At 35.0% G+C, this 26,224-nt stretch overlaps 1 protein-coding gene across 2 annotated transcripts in view; it reads right to left on the bottom strand.

Moving 5' to 3' along the window:
* Window positions 1-26,224, bottom strand: part of LOC121367885 (beta-ureidopropionase-like) — a 39,199-nt gene that overhangs the window by 10,811 nt on the left and 2,164 nt on the right. For both annotated transcript variants that reach the window (XM_041492330.1, XM_041492331.1), the window contains exons 3-12: window positions 26,009-26,096; window positions 24,436-24,530; window positions 22,742-22,826; window positions 21,841-21,917; window positions 20,236-20,290; window positions 18,581-18,695; window positions 18,142-18,223; window positions 16,233-16,275; window positions 14,487-14,513; window positions 10,028-10,068 (exon numbers count right to left, since the gene is read on the bottom strand). In XM_041492330.1, the coding sequence (XP_041348264.1) occupies window positions 10,028-10,068; window positions 14,487-14,513; window positions 16,233-16,275; window positions 18,142-18,223; window positions 18,581-18,695; window positions 20,236-20,290; window positions 21,841-21,917; window positions 22,742-22,826; window positions 24,436-24,530; window positions 26,009-26,096 (708 nt within the window). The remainder of the gene's footprint in view (window positions 1-10,027; window positions 10,069-14,486; window positions 14,514-16,232; window positions 16,276-18,141; window positions 18,224-18,580; window positions 18,696-20,235; window positions 20,291-21,840; window positions 21,918-22,741; window positions 22,827-24,435; window positions 24,531-26,008; window positions 26,097-26,224) is intronic.

Genomic DNA, 26,224 nt, shown 5'->3' with positions numbered 1-26,224 from the left:
GACACACAATGGAAATTAGAATCTATTCCGAGATAAGAAAACAGAAGACGCCTATATAAGGTCAAGGACATTGTCATATCAATTAGGCGACAAGCCAAGTGCATATTTCTATAGTTTAGAAACTAGAAATTATGTCACAAAGACAATTTTAAAATTAGAGACACCTACAGGAACTATTACTTCAACAGGCGAAATATTAAACGAGCAGAGGTGTTTTTATCAGTCATTATATAGCTTTAAAAGTGTTTCAACTGAAAAGATTAATGACTTAATTAACACAAATATTCCAAAACTTAACAAAAAAACTTCAAATAAATTAGAAGGTAAAATATGTATGCAGGAATTAGTATCGACCTTAAAATAATGAAGAACAATAAAAGTCCTGGACTAGATGGGTTCACGATTGAGTTTTTTAAGTTTTTCTGGATAGACTTAGGTGATTTTGTTTTAAGAACTATAAATGAAGGTTATGATAAGGAACAATGGTCTGTATCACTTAGAAGAGGGGTAATTACTTGTATACCAAAAGCAAATAAGAACAGACATCTCTTAAAAAACTGGAGACCTATATCACTGTTAAATGTCATTTATAAACTAGCATCCGCCTGCATAGCAGCTCGAATAAAACCAATTCAAAATAGTATTATAAATCAAGACCAAAAAGGTTTTGTAGAAGGGCGCTTTATTGGTGAAAATATAAGGACATTGTATGATATTTTATTCGAAAGTAAGTCTAATAACATACCAGGACTAATACTTTTAACTGATTTTGAAAAAGCGTTCGATTCTATGTCAATGCAATTCATACACATCGGTCCATCAATTCAAAAATGGGTATCTACTTTTTACAATAATGCAACGGCACACATTCTACAAAACGGACATCTCTCGGAACCTTTCAACATCGAAAGAGGCTGTCGGCAAGGAGACCCCCTTTCACCATATTTATTTATATTAGGTGTAGAAATTCTTGGAATTCTTGTTCGGACAAATCCTCTTATTAAAGGAATCGATATAGGGGGTCTTGAATATAAAATTGGACATTTTTCCGATGACACTCAATTGTATTTAGATGGATCTCCTTTGTCTCTTAGAAATGCATTTCGTACTTTAGATATTTTTAGAGACATATCGGGATTGAAAATAAATAAAGAAAAAACAAAAACTATTGGATTAGGTCCCCTTGCGAATACCGTGGCAGAAATGTGCAAACAGCTAAGTCTAGATTGGTGTGAAAACGATTTTGAGGTTCTAGGTATAACACTTAATAAACAACTAGATAATATCTGGACACTGAATTTGGATGAAAAACTGGTAAAAATAGAAAAACTGTTAAATTCGTGGCGTGGCAGATGCGGAACTATATGTGGTAGGATAACGGTTGTCAAAGCATTAGCTATGTCAAAACTAACTAATATTTTTACCAGTCTACCAAATCCACCTAATGAATATATATTAAAAATAAACAGAATGATTTTCTCATTTATATGGAAACGTGGTCCAGATAGAATTAAACGCTCAGTTATTACAAAAAATTATACTGAGGGTGGGTTAAAAATGATTGAAACATTAACATTTATTAAAGCTCTAAAAGTTTCATGGTTAAGACGCTACTTTCAATCAGACTGCAAATGGAAATGGTTTGTATAATAACGGTATAACACATATCAGAGATCTTTTATCTGAAACAGGATACATCATTCCTTTTGCAGAGTTAAAACAAAAATACAACATATGAGGAACCTTTTTAGATTACGAAAATGTAATTCATAGTATCCCAGAAAATTGGAAAGGCATTGTCCAAAAATTACAAGGACAGATAAATTTATATAATAATTTGTGTCCGACATATATGTTTTTAATGACAAAAATTAGTAAAGGTTGTGGTGTATATTATAATATACTTTCTATGAATGTAGAAATGCCAATAGCACAAATCCGCTGGTCTGCGATAATAAACGATGATAACACCCCGTTAATATGGAAAAAGGTATATTTAACACCCAGATTATGTACTAAACAAATCGCACTTATAGATTTTCAATATAAAATTCTTAATAGAATAATAGCAACCAATACCTTTCTATGTAGGATAGGGATTCGGGACGATGCACTTTGTACTTCTGTAATGAGGACGAGGAAACGATAATGCACCTTTTTGTAAAATGTTCAAAAGTGACTTCTTTGTGGCGAATCTTGGATTTTTGACGTAACAGGATGTCGTACAGTTATAAACGATAGAAAGATAATATTTGGTAACAAAAAAATATATATATAATGCTCGAGTAGCGAACATCTCACTATCGTTTTCTCGTCTTCTAGCTATGGTAAAGGATTATTACATGACAGAAAAAATTATATCACAAATAAATTTGCAAGGGGACGACCATATTAAAAAATGGTGCCTATATGTCGCGGTATTAGAAGCCAGTGAATAAATATTCTTCTTCTCCGTTTTCTTTTTATTTAGGTTGATTTAATCAACTGGTTTTAATGCATTTATAATAATATATATTTATGCAAAAATAGAAGTCGTGGAAATAGGAGACCTGCGGTGAAATAGCCCATGTGTTCAAATACATGTTATACCTCCCTGAAACATCAGCTGTACATATCTTTTTACCTTCTTTTTTCAAATACTGTTTGTATTCAATGACGTGCTGTGTGTATAGTGTATTGTTCTTTTTTTCTTGTATTTTGTAATTTATGTTTTACAAACTACCTTTGCCAATAAAAAGAAAAATAAAGAATTAAAAAAAAAAAAAAAAAAAAGTTTATTATACTATCAAGTCATTTATGTTGTTTTACAAGTCAGGTTGATGAAAGCGAAGCGCCTTGTCATAAATTAGAGCGTTTGTTTACACTGTCAATAGAGGAGATGGACGGAGCTGACATCACTTCGCCCCAAGCTATACCACCGGACGTCTCAAAAACAAAACAAAATAGCTGCCCCCAGTTAGCAGGAATAATCATGGTTTTTTTATTAACTCTAAAATTACGTGTTTTTCATTTGTTAAAGTGTCAGTATGTGTTGGTGGTTTGGGTATGTATCTTTCCAACACATAAGGCTCTTGTTTGAGTTGACCCTACCTTTAACTAATTATTTTCTCTAAAAACAAAAAAAACATGTGGGAGAGACTGCCTATAGTATAATATTGGACGATACATTAAAAACATTTCACTGAATAATGGGAAAATTATGCAACACAGAACATTTAAATTCTGCACACCAGTTTATTACATTATCTAATTACTACACTTCATTTTGATATATATTTTAACTATTTCAAATGATGCATGACCTCTTACCATTTTATATTCTAATTATGTATGTTGTCCAATGTATACCATGCCATGTTTATATGATTCATATATAAATAAATGATTTGATTTGATTTGATTTGATATAAAATGCAATGTAAAATGTTTTTATACTATTGAGAAACTACTCAAAATCTACTGTGCACATTAAACATAATTAATGATCATTTGGCCAACTATATTTTTATAACAGTAAGTCATTTTCTTTTAGTTTTTTATGATAAATGAACTGCTTACATGTATGTCTTTGAGACATCTTATGAATATTTTAATTTTTGTTTTCTTAAATTTTCCTGACTGCAAACATTTAATATGACACACACTCTCTCTCTATATATATACACACAAATAGACTCACACTTTGTAACCTCTCCCTTCCTCCTCCTCCTCCTCTCTCTCTCTCTCTCTCTCTCTCTCTCTCTCTCTCTCTCTCTCTCTCTCTCTCTCTCTCTCTCTCTCTCTCTCTCACACACACACACCTACCCCCCCCCCCCCCCCTCTCTCTCTCTCTCTCTCTCAAACACTTTTCTCTCGCTCTCCATCTCTCTCTCACAGAAACACGTAGAAGGACACTACAGACTAGTATTACCCAGTAGGTAATACTGTGATAAATAAGTCAACAAACTACCTCACAGTCTTTCCAGCTACACTACAACTATTACAAGGACACACACACACACACACACACACACACACATTTTAGCCGAAAGGTCAGCAACTCATGACCTGCCCCAGTATTAAACTTCAAGTCTTGCCTCCAGTACAGACAGACTGTTTGAACTGAACCTATACTGCAGGAACAGTCTGGGTGCACTCTTAAACTACATCCTAGTACAGCAGTGCATGGAAGAGTGCCTTATCATAGCCTGGTCCAGATTCCTTAGTCAAGTGGACCAGGCCAGTATTCACCAGGTACATTATTTCTTAATCAGATCAGATTAGTCCATTATCTGGAGACCTCACACTGACTCTCAGTGATAGGCAAGTTAAACACTCCTCTCTTTTTCTTAGTGGACTGGTCCGCTGAGTCAGGCTCTTAGTCCTAGAGCGGTTATTGATTTATCCAAGAAGCAAAGAAAGAGCAGCTCCAGTTAGCATCTTCCTTGTAGGCTGGTTGAACTGGGAGGAGGCCATTTGTATAATCATGTCCATGTGGAAACTGCATAGTTCACAAGACACGATTAAGATTAAGATTTAAATTAAAGTAATGATCGACCGGCTTGGTTTTCACAGGTCTGAGGTACATGTATGAGGAGTCACATGATCAATCCCACCCCCCTCCATGGACATGTTTTTTCCATTCTAACCAGTGTCCCACAACTGGTTCATGACATTGTCTTTGGCAGTTCACAATATATTAAATGATCCCTTGGTGGCAGCAAATCTCTCTCTCTGGGTGGGATTTAGATCTGTCAGTTGAGCGCTCGCTTGTGATGCCTGCATCTCAGAATCAAACTACCTGGGTGGATCCATTCAACTGATTAATTTTGTTTCTTGTTCCAACCAGTGCAAAGTTAAGGTCAAAGGTCGTGGTATGTGCTTTCTTGTCTGTGGGAAAGTACATATAAAAGATCCAATTGCTGCTAATGGAAAATGTTGTGGGTTTCCTCTGTTGACTATGAAGGAAATGTTTTATTTAATGACGCACTCAACACATTTTATTTACAGTTATATGGCGTCGGACATATGGTTAAGGACCACACAGATATCTGATGACTATATGTCAGAATTACCAAATGTTTGACATCCAATAGTCAATGATTAATCAATGTACTCTAGTGGTGTCCTAAAACAAAAACAAACTTTCATTTTTTTTGGTACGATCAGACCAATTAACTCAGAGGATCGACCCAGTCTTTGACTGGATTTTGCCCCATCCCAACCAGAGTCCTACGACTGGTATATCAAACACATGTTATTAAACATCAAATACATGTAACATTCTGTCTTTTACAAGTAGGTGAGATGGCTTTAGTGATGTTCCAATGATCGATTATAATCGAAAATTGATCAGTTGGATCGACCTGTCGGATTGTGAAAAAAACGTCTGAAAACTTATGACAGACAGATAGACTGACAGACAGACAGACAGAAGGATAAAGCACAATTGGGCCACCGACAGGGATCGATCTCACACCAACCTCGCATCGAGCGAGCGCTATACCACTGGGCTACATCCCGCCCCAAAAAGAGAGAGAGAGAGAGAGAGAGAGAGAGAGAGAGAGAGAGAGAGAGAGAGAGAGACAGACAGACAGACAGACAGAGAGAGATGGGGCAAAAGAACACATGTATTAAATTTTTAATTTATGAAACTGACATTAACATGGTTTGCTTTACGATGAGATCACAAGAAAATCTCTAACTTTTTCATGAAGGTATATATACGAATGGGTCCTTAGTTATGCTGAAACCTAAGAGAAAAATTTCAAATTGTGTACCTACATGTACATATATTATTCTCATTCATGTGATGTATGCCTACCATTGTGTAGACATAAAACAGCTTATTACCCCAGCAGGCACTCACAACGGGGAAAATAAAAATCAATATTTCTCACTGAGAAATTATCATGCATTGGTCTAACAAACAATACTACTGGATGATTTGACGCTTACAAACCAATGACCATGTCAGTACTAAATATGACGTCATCACAATTTGGCAAACACACACAGTGACATCATGTCTGCATTTACAGCTGTCTGTTTTTGGTGTTCAATTTATAACAAAATGTTATTTTATTGCAATTCATTATATATTTTGTACCAGAATAATGAGAACTTTTGTTTTTGAAAATTATCTATGAACATGATTAAATAACAAAGTTATAGCAATACTCGGAACAGTGCGTAAAGTGGTTTATATCGTTTCTATACATGTATGTGCGTGTGTGTCAAAAATAAAGGCTTTTAGAGAAAAATAGCTCAGGTAATAAATAGAATAACAAACTCGGTACCAGTTATTATAAAATTTATGTCCCTCGTGAAATAATTTTCTGATAATTATTTCACTTGGGATATAAATTTGATAATAACTGGAAACTCGTTTATTATCCTCTATATAAAACTGAGTCAAAGAAACACAAAATAATTGTACCTTACAGCCTCATATTGTAATCTAGTGTGATACATGCAAGTGTAATCTACTTGGCACTTTTAAAGGGACATTCCTGAGTTTGCTGTCATTTTAAGATGTGCCTTTCAAATATAGCATTTTAAATGAACAATTTTCCACATAATATATTAAATATATTTTATTGTCTGTACACTGAATGTCTTTCTTATCATCCTAATGTTTGTAGTAGTGCAAATTTTATTTTATTTTACATATTTTTTGTATGTATAAAATTATTTGTTGAAATCACCATGTATATATACAAACATGGATATTCTAAATGAGAAAATAAATTTAAAATCTTATTTTTATGATTTAAGGTGTTCTATTAGTTGAAAATGTTACAGCAGGGGACAATATTTCGAAATTCGAGGTAACCGGAAGTCGGTTCACGTGGTTTTTACCTAGGTAACCAATTGTTCGGTTATGTGAATTATATTTGCGTAACCTGTGGATTACCTGATCGGTTACCTCAAAGTTACGTTGAAATTATATTTTAAATACATAATTTTTAGCTCAAACATAAGTTAAAACAAAATACAAAAAAAAAAAGTTTTATTAAACAGTTTCTTTAATGCTTGCAAATCGAAAGAAGTGACTTGTAGATGTTTCTTTTGTTTTCGTACGATCGTAGCGTTGTAGATTTATTATCATTATTATTATTATTATTATTATTATTATTATTATCATCATTCACCATTTGCCATCGGGATCGCAAAAAGTAATTTTTAGTTGCCTGAATCTAAAAACCACTGTCCTCGGGCATCGGGCCACCGTATTCTAGAACCTCTGTGCAGCTTGCGGAAGTTAATACTATTGTAAAAGGACTAAATATCAACTCAGTACTGAAACAAAATATATACATTTGGAGGGAAAATGCCCATTCCATGGTGCATGATTAAACTAATAATTTTCTTTCATAAATAACAAATAAAGGCTACCATTTGTCACTGATATGTAAAATTTAGTATACAGCAATTAAAAAAAGCCCACCAAAAACCCAAACAACAAATGTCCAGTTCCTCTGAACTATAAAACAGGCTACTCATTGGTGCATGATTAGATTAATAAAAATAAATCTTATAATAACATAAAAAGAAAGATCACAATTTGACACTGATATTTTGCGGTGGCGATGCTACTTTCACTTTATCGTTGGTACTTCTGTACTACAGTGACATTCCAAATGTTTATTTAAAGCTCATTATGCGATGTTAGTATTTGTGACATTTTTGCATTTTTGTTTACTTTAAAACCATTTTCAACCTTTGTAAAATTATAGGCAATCCAATATTATGTCTACATATATTCCTTTAGAGATAAAATAGCAGCAGATAATTTAGGCGCCTTAGCGGTCTGTGCACATTTCTTTAAAACTTTTGGCTCGACTCTATACTGAGTCTTTGGTCGCAAGTTACAACCGTTGCAATATACCGTTGTCTACTGGTTTGCTGCGCATTAAGTATCTAAAAATCAGTCGAAAACATTTGTCGGAATACTAGTAGTATGTCTGCATGAATAAACTTACTGTAATCGTGAAGTCTGAAAGTTTTAATTTCTGAACGTCTACAGGTCACGACGTAACCGATTTGCGGTTCGCGTAAATTTAATTTTGCGTAACCGACAAGCGAACAGAACGGCGGTTCGCGTGAAATATTGTGCCCTGTACAGTAGTGCTCAGCTAACTTGGATAGTCACTTCAATAAATATAGTGGATATACCTGTAGGTAGTACAAATTCCTAAAATAGAACAGATTAGAAAGGGGAATTCACAAGATATAAAATCTAATGGGCATCGATCTGCCAAGCTGCATGTTGTGGGAAGTTCCTTACATTTAATCCAATCTAGTGGCATCTACAGGGTTAAATATTCGTGCGAATCTCCAAATCCGATTAGCGCCAGGATTCGTGCAAACATAAAACATCCGAATCTATCTGGATTCACGTGAAATATTTCCAAAAATTTATTAAATTGAATAATCAGTGAATAAAACGTTACCGAATTAAAAAAATAAATAAAAAAAGAATAAAAAAATAGTCTGGTTATCAAGCTTCAGTTTAAACTGACTTCAAAAGTGTAGCATACATTTGAATCCCTGCATGTTCGAAACATAATTCAATTAAATTCAATTTTTCATTGCATATTACCAAACAAGCTGGTGTCAGCAAAAAGATAAAAAATAAACAAACATACAACATCTATAACAACAACAACAATTAATAATAATAACATAGTGCTTTATCGAGACTAGTCTGGTCTGGAGCCAAGCAGTGGTTGGTCCATTTCTATGAACCAAATTGCCAACATGTTTGTTCAGTTCTTACGTAATAACAATGGACAGTAATTAAGTGTTCCCAAATTTAGTAATACATCAAACATTTCTATGTTAATTCGCTGATATTATGTTCCTAACCTTGAATCACCTGCTCTTTTTAATCAATACATCTTTTTGTCGGTTGTGGAAATGTGCTTCAGTAATATCCATACAAACATTGAACCAACGTGCAAAATACATCGACAAAAGTATCCAATGCGCTGTTTACAAATAAGCAATCTTAGAAAAGTAATGGGCTGCGTTCAGCCAGACAGAGTGGAAAAACGTCTGCCAGACTGGTTGTGTAGTTCACAGCAAACCAAATGGCCACATTGGGAGCCAATCAAATAGTTTGCGAACGTTAGCGAAATGTTTGCTGGATGAACTCGTGGCTGGTAAGACACCTAAAAAAAACACTGACTGTAAAGAAAAAATGGAACCAATAACTAAAAAAACTGTTGGTTATTGTTGTTTTTTTGTTTTTTTGTATGTGTTTTGGGTTTTTTTTTTTGCTTTAACATTGGATAGACTGTTACTGACAAATTGGTTATTCTTTCCAGTAAATAGTAATTTTTTTAAAAATCCATATACAGTTAGTAGCATATGACACATAATTCTATACACTAACACTGTTGATAAAGTTCTTCTCTAAAAATGTTTAGAATTGGAGGATTCCCATGAACTGCTTCCATGGGAATCCACATGGATTCTCGTGAAAAAAGCCGAATTTTTAGCCCTGATCTCATAAAGTGTTAAGTGAAGATTATTTTTTAAGAACTTACAGCTGCTGTGACTGCATAATTCACATTTGTGAATAATATCATTAGCAAATATTTTTTGTCTTAGAATCGACCACTGACAGAATTAAGTTAGTCACTATGTATATTGTATGTAGACAGAAGAGGGCCTCATACATTGAAAACTTGTGCCCGATTCTTTTGTTCTTTGTACAATAAAATGTTTTCAATCAGTCAATCAACTGACAGAAATTATACTTCGTAAACATGTAAGCAATGTCTAGTCCACATGTGGGCATGCATACAATGTATATGTATTCTCAATGAAAAATGAACATTGGAGAGACAAGACCAGTTTAAATGAGAGAAAAAAAATTTCATAACAAATCAAAGAAAAATATTTAGTTATTTTCCCCCAAAAAATATTTTTTCTATTTACGTCTAGCCAAACTGAAACAATTGATAAAAACCATCTTTAGTGGAGGATGGTACAGGATGGTACAGGATGCAGGACTTTAATTAATATTTTTAATACTCACAGGTGTGCGGCTACCATCTGGTGCAGCAAAATAACTTGAACCTGAAAGGAAGGAAGGAAGGAAATGTTTTATTTAACGATGTATGCAACACATTTTCTTATTTAGTGTTATATTGCATCGGACATATGGTTAAAGGGACACACCCTAGTTACGGTTAGTTGTTAACCATTACGGCGTTGTTTTTCACTATTAAACCCATTTTTTCACAAATAAAATTGCACTTTACTTACCGTTTATTATTTAGAATATACATTTCCATTCACCTGAAGTGTTTTTTGGTAATCCTGGTTTTTGTAATACCACAAAATGCATTTTTCGTATTTCATAAATCGCACGCACGTCTGAGAAAAAAACGTTGAGCAGACAAGGTCTAATCTATTTTTAGAGGGGATATTTCCATTTCAGTGTCACAGACGTTGGTATATCATGTGACCATTATCATTTTGGTTCAGTTTGTTTTCTCGTGCACGGTTCACCAATCAACATCCGATTTGTTGTTGTTCATTTGTGAGATTTTTCTTCACAGTTCGTGAACATTTTCAGTAACAATAAAGTTCAGACAAGTAAGTGTCTCAATACAAAACGTTACAAACCCTTAAACCAATAATTTTGTTAAGTCTTGCGATATCTGGAGAGGGGATACAACCAGGACAGAACAGTTGGAACATGTCCAGGAGAGGTGAAAGAAACGCACCCCAAGTCTGTGAAATTTGTCGTGACGTAGGCATTGTTGTGCTTCGAGCAACACCTACCGGTGACATCAGAATACTAACTTTCAAAATTATTTCAAGCAATTGGGACATGGGGATTCCCATGGTATTTATCGATATAAAACCTGCTTTTTCACTCCATTTGATAAAAACGTGTTACAGGTTTGTAGATTAACCAAATTATAATTTATTTTCGCTGGATGGAACTAGGGTGTGCGGCTTTAAGGACCATACATATATTGAAGGAGGAAACCCACTGTCGCCACTTCATGGACTACAGGGATCTTTTATATGCACCATCCCATACAGGATAGCACATGCCACGGCCTTTGATGTACCAGTGATGGTGCACTGGCTGGATGAACCTGAAAAAGTCCAGGCATTATGACAACATTAACATACACAGGAGGCATATTCAGGTTGCTCACAAGCTTGGGTTTTTGAGCTGTACATTAAATAAAATGTGATAGGATAATATAGGATAAAAACCAGTCATACTGTTCACCCTCTTTAACATGCCACTGTACACAACATTCATTTCAAGGATAACTAGATCTTACTGTGTTATTCATACTGTAGATCCTAAAATTAATGCGATCATAATATTAATTAATGCGAAAAATCAGTTTGTGTGATTCGCATTAATAATATAATGCATTTATTTCTATGTTTTATCCAGCAAGTTAATAATGGTCACATGCTATTAAAACAAACAAAGATTAAAATTCTAATACCTTTATAAAACAACTGGAGCACAATTTATCGTAGGCAAGACAGACTAAACAAAAATTGTCCAATAGTCCAGCAAAATCCGACAATTTATCATGCTTGAATGCGTTTTAGCACGTTAATCCTGAGGTTGACTATTTCTTTGTTTTTACTGTTCAAGTTCACTGCAACTTTCTTGGCATATCTTTGGAAGATACAGTTATAATGTTACATATATGCTAATGTTTAGCTAGATTTAGGTAACTATACACGTTAGGTAAATTATTGCTAAAAAAATATGCTTTGTGTTGATCTCACGAAAAACACTAGGGACTAAACAGGTTTATTGATGTGTACACAGACATGTTATTGAGTTGATATCATTGAAGATGCCTGTAACTCAGATTTAACCGAAAGGTACACAGACGTGTGTTATTAGGAAAGTAATATTTCATAAGGAGGCCACTCACATTAATTTCATGTCGCATTTAAGTCTGCCCACCGTCACTCGCATTAATTTAAGGATGCGTTAATTTCAGGATCCACAGTATATAATACTACACTCATTTTCACTAGATATCCTATTTACGAACCAAGTGAATTTTCCATCTTAGTATCTGACTGAACCAAAGTGAGGTCAGATATCATGGGAAGTTCCCAAGTTTTGTAAAAATGCTATCTATTGAAAATGAATGTGATATTTTGTTTATTACCCATCATCAAATATGACAATTACATGTACTTCCAACATTACTCAATGAGACGTATGCACACAGTGCACACACAACTAAAACCAGTGAAGATGACATCACTTATCGAAATGACGTCATGTTGCTAATAATACACACCACCAGGTGCATACAAAAAAGTATATGACACATACACCCAGATGTTCAACAGGTGGGTAATAATTTGACTTACTGAAGTCTATAAGAACACCTGAAAATTATTTTAACAGAAAATTACCTGCCATAAATTGAATTAACTGATTAATTGTCTATGACAATTGTTAAGCAACAATTAAAATCAATTTGTCAATCAAGCTGGAAGATTGGTGCATTTTTAAGTAAATGGAGAAGTGGGATGTAGGTTAGTGCTAAATTTACTTTATTACACGCCCATTTTGGGTGTAACATATTATAGGATGACACACGCAAAGTAAAGAACTGATGGTGGCATTGTACAACGCCACCTACCCTAGTGTTAAGTTACTTCCCTTGACTACACTTTATGTCTCACTGTAGTCAGTACTCCATAGATGGATTACCACTTTACTACTGTCAGTTAGTGGCAGCAGTCGGTTTATGATTTATATACCACAGACCTCAGTTGAAATACACGTATTCATGTTTACCTGATGGCTGCGATGTAACCGTGTTGTTTGCCACTATATTATAAAGATATTAATGAAAAGTCACTGGTACAGTGAAACCTCTCAAAACTGGACTCTCTGTAAACTGGAATTCCCTCAAAACGGGACATTTTTCATGGTCATGTTTTAAATATCTGTGCAGAAGAGAACCTTTCTAAACCGGTTACCTCTTAAAACTGGACTTTTTACTTGGTCACAAGGGTGTCCGGTTCAGAGGAGTTTCACTGTAGTAAAATAATAGTAGTGAACATTCTTAAATGGCCAGACTAAGTATATATTGCAAAACCTGATACTAAACAGCAGAGGTATGGTATAAATGCCTTAAAATGACTACAAAACAAAAACAAATACTTGTCACAGTGGAAACAAGGATAGCTGGGTTTTGGAGATAGATACTTGATGTAATTAAAATATAGCAGACATTTTTCAAAGGAGAGAAAATAATGCACTCACTTCCCCCATAAACCCTGCCAAACAAACAACCTCCCCCCCCAAAAAAAACCCCCCCAGAAAACCCCCCAAACAAAACCCACTAAACTCTTACAACTTTGTACCCTTGCATGCATGCCAGTACCATGCTAAAAGACTTGCAAAAATGTTGCAAAGCTGCTTGAGACACACTAAGAGCTCTGTGAATCAGATCCCTGGAGAGACCAGGCTAGAGAGAATCTACATGGTCAACAGTCGCATATGCATGTTGCCTTGCTACACACCCTAACATAAGTGTGAACAAACAGGAAACATCAGCGTTTCTGTTTTTCGCGAGTTACTGAAATACTGCCAGCTAGCAGGAGTTCATTGCCCAGAGTTCAGCAACTATAACATTACATAGATTCACCTGCTCTACAGACATGTATTGCATGCATCATCACCTACTGCAAGATTTCAAAATGACCCTGGACATAATCAAGGCAGCTAGTGTAAATGTATTCTAAAAGATACAATTTGCAAATCTCAGAATAATAACAGTAACTTTAAAAGTTTGTTTGTTTTGTTTTAACGACACCACTGGAGCACACTGATTAATTTTTAATCGGCTATTGGATGTCAAACAGATGGTTATTCTAACTCGTAGTCATCAGAGGAAAACCGCTATATTTTTCCTAATGCAGCAAGGGATTTTTTACATGCACTTTCCCACAGACAGGAAAGCACATACCACAGGCTTTGTCCAGTTGTGGTGCACTGGTTGGAACGAGAAAAAACCCCAATAAGTTGAATGGGTCCACCAAGGCGGTTTGATCCTGCGACGTAAGCACTTCAAGCAAGCACTCAACCGGCTGAGCTGAATCCCGCCCCAACTTTAAAAGCGGTATATACAGTGAGACCCCCACTGTAAACCAGAATTCCCTGAAAACCAGACATTTTTAAACATCAATACAGAACATGCCCTCTCTAAACCAGATACCCCTAAAAACTGGATGTTTTACTTGGTCCCATGAGTGTCCGGTTTAGAGGGGTTTCACTGTATATATATAAAGTTAAGTAATAATAATAATAATATAGTTATTCTTTAACACTGACAAAAGAGAACATGTTTTTCCCCCCATTGTATGTTTACACAATGGAAAATGCATAACAGAGGTTATTAAATGGAGTACCAAATTCCAATTATTTAATTACCTTCAACCTACATGTAGATATACATGTAGAAAAATAATCGACTTACCATAAAAGTGTCCAAAGTCCTTGTGTGCTGTTAAATTAAGAAAGGCAACATAATTTATTATATGATAGTCTAAAAGCTATAAAGGACAGCAAAACCATATGTCCAACTGTTATATTTGTTTACATTGCATGCAGTCCGGGAACATTTTGTTCTGTATCCCGTCGCAATTTGCTACGCAATGTTTAAAACATTAAATAGTAGTTGCTAATCAATTTTCAACTGACTAGAAATATCACTAATCATGATTTTGAAAACAAAATGTTTCCTGGTAGTAAAATATAAGTTAAGACTACCCCGGTAACTGTAACTTGACTAAGTAATATATATACATGTGTATTCATTTGTAATAATATTTGCTATGCATTACATTTGGCAATAAATTTTATTATGTATCATAAATTCTATTCTAAAGCCAGTATATTGACTGCAACTAAATTAATAGACCTATCCTAACATTACCAATGCTAAAAAGAATCGCCTTGCGCATGTGTACATGATGTATAAAATACCACGTGATTCTGCCTAGGTATATAACAAGTTTAAAACCCTCCACCCCCTGCCAGCTACATGAACACATCCATTTGTGGATAGCACATGTGAGGAGTGGCACAGTCCATGTATACAGGGGGTGACAGATTGTGATGGCCACACGGCTGCCTTTGCAATTTGGCTGCTTTTGGGGCCAATTGTGGTTGTTTGTTGTTGTCTCATAGTTCTTTGGAATAATAGAAAAACATTTCATCACAGAGTAAAAATTCCAGCACTTTTAAGGCCTTGAATGGGAGGTGGTTAAATTCCAGCACTTTCAAGGATTTCAAGGCCGCGTACGCACCCTGTCATGTAAACCCCATCATTGTATTTATCGTCAGTACTAAAATGGTTATAACTTTAAAAATAAAAATAACCCCTAATCATGCATATGTGGATATCCGTGAATGCATGTAACATAATCTAAGTATATGAGGGGCTTAATATTCCAAACCCCTACAATTTATTTTCATTGTTCAGTTGTTTGTTTTGTTTACCGACACCACTAGAGCATACTGATTTATTAATCATCGGCTACTGGAAGAAGAAGGAAGGAAATGGTTTATTTAATGATGCACTCAACACATTTTATTTATGGTTATATGGCATCAGACCACACAGATATTGAGGGAGGAAACCTGCTGTCACCACTTCATGGGCTATTCTTTTCAATTAACAGCAAGGGATCTTTTATATGCACCATCCCATAGACAGGATACCACATACCACAGCCTTTGATATACCAGTCGTGGCATACTGGCTGGAGTGAAAAATAACCCAATGGGCCCACCGACAGGGATTGATCCCAGACCGACCGCGCTACGTCTTTCCCCCCTTCATTGATCAGGTGCATCCCTTCCTGATAAACCTAACTATGATTTGATCTCATAGGCAATATGTTTACACAACAATCACAAGTTGGACTCTTTACTATTTTATGTCTACAAAATACAGTCCTGTTGAGAAATTCAAATTTGGCCTATTTCTTTCTATATAATCAAACTACAATTTTAATTAAGGCAATATTACACAATTCTGAATGAAGTTACTTCCCTTTCATACTTTGGGTATGCAGGACACAGAGTTTGTGCATAAAAAAGCTAGTGGCATAATCCATTTGTACCAGCAGCCTGTTGTTCAGAATTTATCTTGAACAATAGTTTCGGGAAAAAAGAAATCATAAACAAACTTTTAGTTGCCATAGTGACTTGTACATACCTGGTTTGCCATCAGCCGACGTAAATTCATTGGGAAATGTTTCCTGTAATGAAAAAATATTTTTTACTTTAAAATGGTGTTTGTATCAATTCTAAATTAAAAAAAAAAAAAAAATATTTCACTTTTATTGCAAGTTTTCAATTAATATGCTACATGAGAGTACTTGAAATATGTTCAAGTGTTTGAAAGCCTTCAATCTGATTAAAATTAGCTCTACTGGTCTATCAGTAGATCTAACAGCATTGTGTGGACTCCCATGTTCAGGTAACATTTCATCTATAAATAACAATTTAAATATCAACCAATTACACTTCTCCTTTTATAGTGTTATCTGGGAGCATACAAATTCTAAAAATATCGGGCGTGACTATTTATGCAATAGGCGAACTTGTTGGTCCATTTCAACACTGAAAAAACAGAGGGAAAAGTGCAGTAATAAACTCTGGATTGTATACTAGTATAAACAGATTTTATGGGTATACCTTCACGGGTTGTTTTTTTCGTCTTGAAACAAATTTTATATTGAAATTAGTTTCCGGCATACTTCGTAATTCACGTGAATCATTTCATAATCCTGAACGTTTTCAAATTCTTTTAAAATCACTCACATGATTTTGCAAGTAAGGGTTTGACTGGTCGAATGAAAGGTCAACTGGACATGGATCTACATGTAATAGTGGAGCTAATTTTAATTAGATTGGAAAGCCTTGGGCCCTGATTTTCGAAGCCATTTTAGAGCTTAATCATATGTCTGATGCCATATAACCATAAATAAAATGTGTTGAGTGCATCGTTAATTAAAACATTTCCTTCCTTCCTTCATAGCTTACGATGGTTTTATGATTTCATAGGCTAAGATTGCTTCGAAAATATAGGCCTTGCTAATCTGATTATTTCTCATTATTCCAATGCTTGTGACCAGACCTATTAAGGAGACGATCCTGAGAGTTCTGTCACTAGAATGTGTCCGACTAATAGAGCCTTTACAGTTATTAATAAATCATTTTCTTGTTTTGAGTATCAGTATCTGTATAAATGTCAAGTGTGTCTGGCCATCCTAATGTTTGAGGTAGCCCAAACTTGATTCTATATCTCAATAATGTTGTATATACAAAAAGTTAGATATTTGGAAATACCTCCCAAAACCGAAAGTTTTTCATGGAACCTCTCTAAACCAGATACCTATTAAAACCTGACTTTTTACTTGGTTCCGAGGGTGTCCGGTTTAGAGGAGTTTCTCTGTACATTTAAGTTTAGGCTGTTCTGGTACAAACACTAGGACAAACAGAAACACATTGAATATACAGACATTGATATTCTAAACAAGAAAATGTGTTTGATGTACAGTTTTAATAATTCAATGTACTGTATTAGTCGAAAATAACTTAACAATAGCAGAAAGCTTATGATGTCAAACACATGGGCGGGACGCAGCCCAGTGGTAAAGCACTCGCTCGATGTGCGGTTGGTCTGGGATCGATCCCCGCTGGTGGGCCCATTGGGCTATTTCTTATTCTAGCCAGTGCACCACAACTGGTGTAACAAAGGATGTGGTATGTACTACCCTGTCTGTAGGATGGTGCATATAAAAGATGCCTTGCTGCTAATCGAAAAGAGTAGCCTATGAAGTGGTGACAGCGGGTTTCCTCTCTCAATATCTGTGTGGTCCTTAACCATATGTCTGATGCCATATAACTGTAAATAAAATGTGTTGAGTGCATCGTTATATAAAACATTTCTTTCTTTAATTCTATTATTTCATTAATGTGTTCATCCATACAAATCATATTTATCTATCTAAATGGACTGTTGTTTTCGTTAACGTGGAACTGGAAGAAAAAATACATAGTAAAGAAAAAGGTGTATTTTAAGTGATTGTAATTAATATGCTTTCCATGCTATAACATACCGAGCCTATTCTGTTGATCCCACAGGTGAAGTAGCTGTTAGCAATAGCAGCACATCTTGCCTCTATTGGCCACATGGGTTCACTGGAACATAAACGTGCTGTCATTCGGTAATAAAATAAAATAGGTTTGGTTTTCATTGCACCCTACTGCTATAGAAAACATTTTGTTACTGATCTACATTATACAGTAAACCCCTCTAAACTGCGCACCCACGGCACCAAGTAAAAAGGTTGGTTTTAAGGAATATTCACTTTAGAGAGGTTCTGTTGTGTAGTTATTTAAAAAGGGATCCTAAAAAATGTCTGGTTTTTGGAGAATTCTCATTTACTGAAGGTCTGGGTTTGATCAGACTAAAATTATAGTAGATGTTTGGGTTTTTCACAATAATTATGTTTTTTGTCACTGAAAACACATTTTTTGCAAGGAAAAACCACAAACCTCAGAGCTCCAACAGTGGCAGAAGGGTTAAAAACAATCTCAGCACCATTAACGCCATACATCAACCAGTTAGGAGGATGGTGACGGCCGTAACATATATTAATTGCGATCTTACCTACAAAATACAATAAAATATATTATATAATGAAAGAATATAAGACTCCATCATATGTGGTCATGTGATGACTGTAAAAGTAATTATTTCTTTTTACCATTTTATCATAAATAAACTACATTATGATACATGTATTTGCTGTGTTTGTTTCATGCGTTTAATATAAGTTAAGACTACAAATTAACAAGATAACCTTTATAATGAATGTTTTAATGACAAAATATTTATTTATAATTGTGGTCTAATGACCTCACATCACTCTCTACCTCTCGCTTTAATATGACATCATATTAACAACAACATCATATTAAGCACAAGCACATCATATCCCATGTGGGATAGAATATTTTTACATGGCTTTCTTTCATGGGATATAGCTCTGTCCCATATACCTGAGGATGAGGGAAAGGACTATCAATCATGGAGCATTTGGTTGGGATGAGAAAAAACAGAGGGCAACTCATTTGACTCATTGCATCGTATCCAAATGCTCTACCACTAACCTACATTTTATTGTTTAATTGAATTCCTTTTTGTGATACATTTTCCAGTAGCATTAATATATTTTCCCTCAAATAGGACTGCCTGTCATGTGCTACATGTTGAGAACTGGTGGTAAGGGAAATAACCCAAAGATCCCTATGCTTTGTCAGACAAATGTTTGCACATCAGGTGAATATTCTACCACTATGATATATCCTGCTCTCAGATAGATGGATGCATGGGTAATTAACAATAAAATGACTAAAGAACATTTTTTTAAACATGACAATGAGAGTAAAAAAAACTTCCACTTTTTAGGCTTCTACATAATGCAAATTACAAAACAACAGAATTGTCAATATAAAACAAAGATAGAAGACGGCTATTACTGCAGGCCCTAATCTAGATTTGAAAAAGTAGGAGAAGTGACTATTTTTCCCTTCCCAGGAGAAAGGGGAGAAGTTTGAAAAAAATAGGTGAAGTGAACCTTTATTGTACATTTTGTAACGTTTCGCACATTCAATCAGAAAAATTCCGAATTATATACTCGGTTCTAATCTTAATATTTCTATATAAAATACTACTTTTGATAATTTAATTTAAACAAAACAATTGCATGTTTCATTAAAAACATATTATTAAGCAGTTGAGAATGTGCATTATGTTAAAATTAAAGTATTAATTAGTATTTTCTGGCATTACGGAAATGAATTTGGCAGAAGATTAACAGCGATTGACTGGTTACAGCAAACGGAGCGACATGTATCACATACAGTCTGGCACCAAAATAAAAACATGGACCGACATATGATGACAAGGTGCCAAATGAGTTATCACATTAAACAAGTCAGGGTCTTGACATCTGTTGTGATTTCGGTTTTGAAATCGGATTAGGTCCAAAATTTAACAGCGACTTTAACTTCTCACTACTGCTAATAACTCAGTGACTTGAGCAGACTTTCGGTGAAAAAGAAAGCTAATTTCGTCGGCAAGATTAGGGCCTGTTACAGTCTTGTCTGCTTTGCGAGACTAAAAATGTGATGCTAACAATACATACCAAACTGAGTTTCAAACACTGGATGTCCTGAATCACCCTCCAAATAGTAAGTAGACTGCAACAAAGATAAAATACAAACTTAGCAACTAGTATACAGAATAAGACATACATGTAATGCAAGATTGGCACGCCAAAACCAAATATTGTGATCTGAATATCAGTCAGACATCGTTACAATGACCACGTTCATCCCTGGGTCACTTTGTCATGATATCGAAATTGTTGTGATATCGAAATTTCCATTATAAAAATGTGTTTTATTTAATGACACTAGAACACATTGATTTTTTAATCATCGGCTATTGGGTGTCAATAGTAACAAGGGATATTTTATATGCACAATCCCACAGACAGGATAGCACATACCACATCATTTAATATACCAGTCGTGGTGCACTGGCTGGAATAAGATATGGCTGGAATGAGAAACAGACCAATGTGGCCAACGATGGGGATGGATCATAGACCATTATTAAATACTACATATATTATTATTAATCAAGGTGCATTTACTGTCAATCTAATCGATTGGTACCTGCTTCGTTTACAAAATGTGATAAAAGTAGTAGACTAGAATGTTCGAAGTTAATTATCCTTTAATTGAATGAGACTAAAGAGTTATTTTCAAAAGCAACAAAGGTCTACAGATTTAGCCGACATTGGCAACTCGGACATCATGTGACACTGTCAGCTCGCGACAAAATCAAGGATGACAAATGTCTGTTTCAAAAATTCAATAAATAGAATATTACATCCTATAAAAATTATACATTCACAACTTTTCACAATAACAAATATGGAAGTTTTTAAATAAAAAAAATTCTAACAAAATTTGTACATTTTCTTTGGCATTAATCTTAAAATTGTTGACATCCAAAAGGAAAGTTATTTTAATAAATATAAATATTAATTTCATGAGAAGTATAATGAAAACATGTAGAGACATTTCCAAAATGCTATGTACATGTACATGTATATTCATTATATCATTTTAAGAAACACATGAGTTTGCTGGTACCATGATGCAGCAAACTTCACACAAAGCAGTTTTAACATCCTGTTCAATGAACATAGCTTGTGTGTTCACAGAAACTTTGTCGTGTTATACCAACACCAGTGATGGAAATAAGCACCGGACAAATACATCTAGAAATCTACTTGTCCACCTATAATTTAACTTGTACAAATAAATGATTTGTTTCATTCAAGTGCAAGGACAATGTTTTTGGTTGCTCAAAATGAAACTGCACTGAACATTTTTATTTGTCCACCGGATAACCAGCAAAGTACATTTTGCTTGCCCGAGCAGATTTTCACTTGTCAGGACAAACGGACAAGTGCTTATTTCGAATGCTGAACACCATACAGTATACATTCACTGTTCATCAAATAAACATTCAGTCATAGTTGAGCAATATACAAGTCTAATCAAATATCTTGAGTCTAAATTTAGATCACGACTTAGATATCTGTTTAATTATATAGTATCTGTAAATTCAAAAGAACAGATTGCCACAAGTCATCTATAAATATTTATAATCATTACAAAATTATATCCAGATTAAAGAGATGTGAAAAACTCATATGTACATATACAGTACTTACTTCATTAAAATCACCAATCCGTGGAATGTGATTTTTCCTTTGCTTGCCTAGTACAGCTCCGGTGTTTGATATTACAACTGGAAAAGCACAAATCATTTCACTTTAAAAATCTTACATAAATAAAATAACCAAGTATCATTTCACCATCAATAATTCACTATCTTTTTCGACACAAGTTGCACATTTCACCAAAATCTGAGAAGTTGAAAATATTTGAGACTTATAGAGTTTGATAATCCGCAATTCTGAAAAAATACTGAATTTTATCTCTGCTTAGTGGATATGTTTGTTTGGTTGTTTTTTTTACTATCCCAATCAGTACCTCTTGACAGGAATATGAAAGTCTGTGGTATGTTGCTGTGCTGTCTGTGGGAAGTGCATAGGAAAACTATTTTGTTTCTATTCATTAAGAGCAGCCTTTGTGATGTTAACTGGTTCAATATCAAGACGTCATGTCACATTTACATGTTAAACACCAAACAGCTGTAATTTAAACATTGAGTAGGGCCGGAACAGAAAGTGTGTGTTAGAAAAATAAGAAAATATGCTATGTTTAGTTTTAAAGTGCCCTATCAGTCCTTACGATTTGATGCGAGCAATTGCTCCCTCTCGCGTGTCCTTGTGCAAAACTATTACCATGTGGGCGCAAAACTGCTTGCCTCATCACACACCAATATTGTTAATATATTTATTCACAATTACTGTGAATTATACACTGGAAGCAATTGCTCTCCTACATAATTTCAGGAGAGCAGTTTCTTGCTCACCGTTGATTTTCAAACCATAAGCACTACCCTATATTAAATTGCCCCAATTCTTTTTTTATTTCACCCCCACCTACCCTAAATATATTTAGGCTAAATATGCTCCTGTGAATTCCTGTCACTGTTTACATAAGTACCTGCAGTGTTGGCCAGTACATCTCCGTGATTTTCATCGCGTTCAAGGATCGGACTGATTATCACCATGTTGTATTTTTTTGCCAACTGTAAAAACAAATTTCAATCAGAATCAAATGTTTTAATTAAAAATACATTGTTCCCAGTAATAATAAAATGAATGTCAACCGATGGTTGGGCTGCTAACACCAGCTGACAATATTTCGAAATCTTAGGTAACCAAAACTTGGTTCAGGTGATTTTACTTATGTGTAATAACCAATTGTTTGGTGTGAATTTAAAGTTGCATAACCATCATGCAAACAGAACGATGGTTTCTGTGAAATATTGTGTGCTATAACATCTCAGATCGGTTTCCAGCAATCTTACTGAAATCAGATTTAACACCCGCTCTACCTTGGTCCAAGTTATCAGATTGTGGGTGGGGGATGTGGCTCAGTAGTAGAACACTCCCCTAGGGTGCAATGGCTAATAGGAGATCGCCCATTGATGGACTCAGCGGTTTTTCCCCCGTTCCCCCAAAATGCCTCACAACTGGCATGCATGTACTATATGCATCTTGTCTATATGATCATGTATTTAAAGAACCTGGTTCTTTACAATGTATTTTAATTTAATTTTAAATTTTTTATATTGATGTTGATCATTCCTTTTTGTATGGGCAGGACGTAGCCCAGTGGTAAAGCACTCGCTTGATGTACGGTCGGTTTAGGATAGTTCAAGATTAACCTCGCGTGCAAGCATAACGGTGAGGTTTATCCTGCCTAGCCATTAAGCCATTAGCATTTCTGAACAGTTCCATGGAATTTTGCTCGGAACGAATTGCGCTCAAAATAACGACTACCATCACATTTTCACACACTAATCGTGTATTGTGATCTATTTTGAGCTCATGGAGACCAAGAAATACTTACTTTGAAACGATCTTCACTTTGAATTAAAGGGAAAAAAGTCTAACTGTGGGTTTTTCTTACCGAGCGGATTCTAGCAGCCAATTATGCTGGCAGACAATTTCAGCAGACACGCATGGTACGTTTTAAACACCAGATTCATACGCCTTTTGGTTGTTATCTGTATTTCCCCCACTTTTAAACACACTGTTATGAGTAGTCCATGAAGTGGTGACAGCGCGTTTCCTCCCTCAATATCTGTGTGGTCGTTAACCATATGTCTGACGCCATATAACCGTAAATAAAATGTGTTTAGTGCGTCATTAAATAAAACATTTCCTTTTTTGTACTTATGTTTGTTTGACACCCAATTGGTGATGTATTTTTTGTGCTGGGATGTTGTTAAACATTCATTCCATAAAAGAGGGGTAGCTTATGTGGTGGCAATGGATTGATTCTCGCTCTATCTCGGTCTCCCTTTCTCTCTCTCCGTTAGAGATCACAAAACCGTAGCTTAGAATGTGCTTAATTGTCATTAAACAAATATTTCATTCCTGCTGATAACTCTGATACGAGTCAATGTCATTTCGCGACCAAATGATTTTTAGTCACAAATTATGATTCCTCTTATTTACCCACACTGGCATAATTATGCCCATTTTGATCGGTCAAATGAAATTCATCTTGACACAATAACATATTGGTTGGATTTACTGACCAAGACCTGACACCTGAGTGGTCAGCAAGATCTAATTCGAAATGGACTAGTCCGGTCAGGTGTAACAGCAAATCAAAGAATGACTCACCTCCTGCATGACATTGGTTGTGTGACCATTTTCTGCTGATTCAGCAAATTCACACCATGGAAACTTTTCTCTTGTGCAGAATGCAAATGGCATAGCTGAAGAACAAAAATAGTTTAGTTATCACAACTAGTTTATAATAGACTTCACATTCAAGGAAATAAAATTAATTTATGTTTATGAAAGACATACATGTACACATCTTATGATGTTAAAATTTACTTCTCTAAGACACACTTTTGGTAGGCTCTTTTCATGAAATTATCATCAAATAGATGATCATAAAAGTTTGCTGGTTTTGCTTAATGACACCACTAGAGCACATTGATTTATTTTTCATTGACTAAATATTGTATGTCAAACATTTGAGAATTTTTACTTTTTGTCTTAGAGGAAGAGTTGTCTATACGGCAGCAGGTTCTCTCTCTCTCTTGCTACATTTTTCCATTAGCAACAAGGGATCTTTTTCCACATACTACAACTTTTGAGAAAAACAAACAAAGAATATGTCCACCGATGTAGAGTTTTGAAGACACCATACATCCACCCTTCTGCCTTACAATGTAGCAGTTTCATGCCTTGAAAAATGTGTTTTAAAGCTTTGAAAGTCCTGGAAAAAGCCTTGAATTTTATCCTGACAAAGGTGTATGGACCCTTGCATGAGAACTGCTGGACATGCTGTGCATTGCCAATCAAACGGTGTGTGGGTGGGTCATTTTTGGCATGCTTCCATCAGAGAACTTCTCAAGAACGCCTGTCATAGGCACAACCTCTGACTACGCCAGAGAGTTCTGTCTATGACAGGGAGGGGTTCAAATGGTAAACTAAACAGCACAATTATAGACTATGGGACAGGTCAGTCTTTAAAATGCTGCAATCCAATCAGTTTATAGAACTAAGAGACAACTAGATGTACTTTTAGGTAATATATTTTTGTTTAAAAGCCTAAACCCAGGGCTTCTAGATTATGGTAACCCCACTCCCATGGCTAGTGATATTCAATGTTGGGCTAGTAAATAACTACTATCTTCATGCCTGATGGCTAGTGAAAAAAAAGTTGTCAGATGCTGCATTTAAGTCTATTTTGTAAATATGAATATCCCTCCTCCAATCGAAGGCTTTTTAATCTCTATCTCCTTCTTTAGATGACATATCCGATTATTGCTATTAGTAAAATGGTATTTACTTAAAAGTAGGGCTAGTGAATTTTTTATCATGGTTAGTAAAATTTATAAATCATTAATCCCATGGCTAATGGATTTTTATAACAATTCTAGAAGCCCTGTTATCTATTTTAAGAAATTTTCTCCAAAAACTATTTTAAGGAGACTGGTTGTCATTTTTCTGTTAGTTGCAAGCTTCCGGACTTCACGGAAATGATAATTTCCAATACCAAATAGTAGAGTGTCCGAAACATCATGGACTGAAAATCTATTTCCCATTATCAGGTAACATAATCCACTATTACCATGATTATCAAACCAATGTGTTCTGAAATTTAAAAAGTGTTTGCCATAAAATTTAAAATCCTGAGGCCTGAGTTGTGTTTTGAACATACTGTGCACTATAAACTCACTCCAGGCCTCCTGCATACACAGGATGTTAACACCACACATGGCTGCCACATCGGCAATCTGGGTAATCCGCTCAATCAGCGCATCCCTCTGAAATAGAGAATCATATACTAAGTATATATCACAACTATTGCACTGTATAGATATATATGTTTTGTTTAACGATAATGCAGCAAGTGCAGTTATTTCAATACTTGGTATAAAAAGACGACAAGAAA

Source organism: Gigantopelta aegis, chromosome 3 (assembly GCF_016097555.1).
Source record: "Gigantopelta aegis isolate Gae_Host chromosome 3, Gae_host_genome, whole genome shotgun sequence".
Classification (NCBI taxonomy): domain Eukaryota; kingdom Metazoa; phylum Mollusca; class Gastropoda; order Neomphalida; family Peltospiridae; genus Gigantopelta; species Gigantopelta aegis.
Note: the sequence above shows the minus strand (reverse complement) of the source record. Positions and strands in the feature narration are given on the sequence as shown.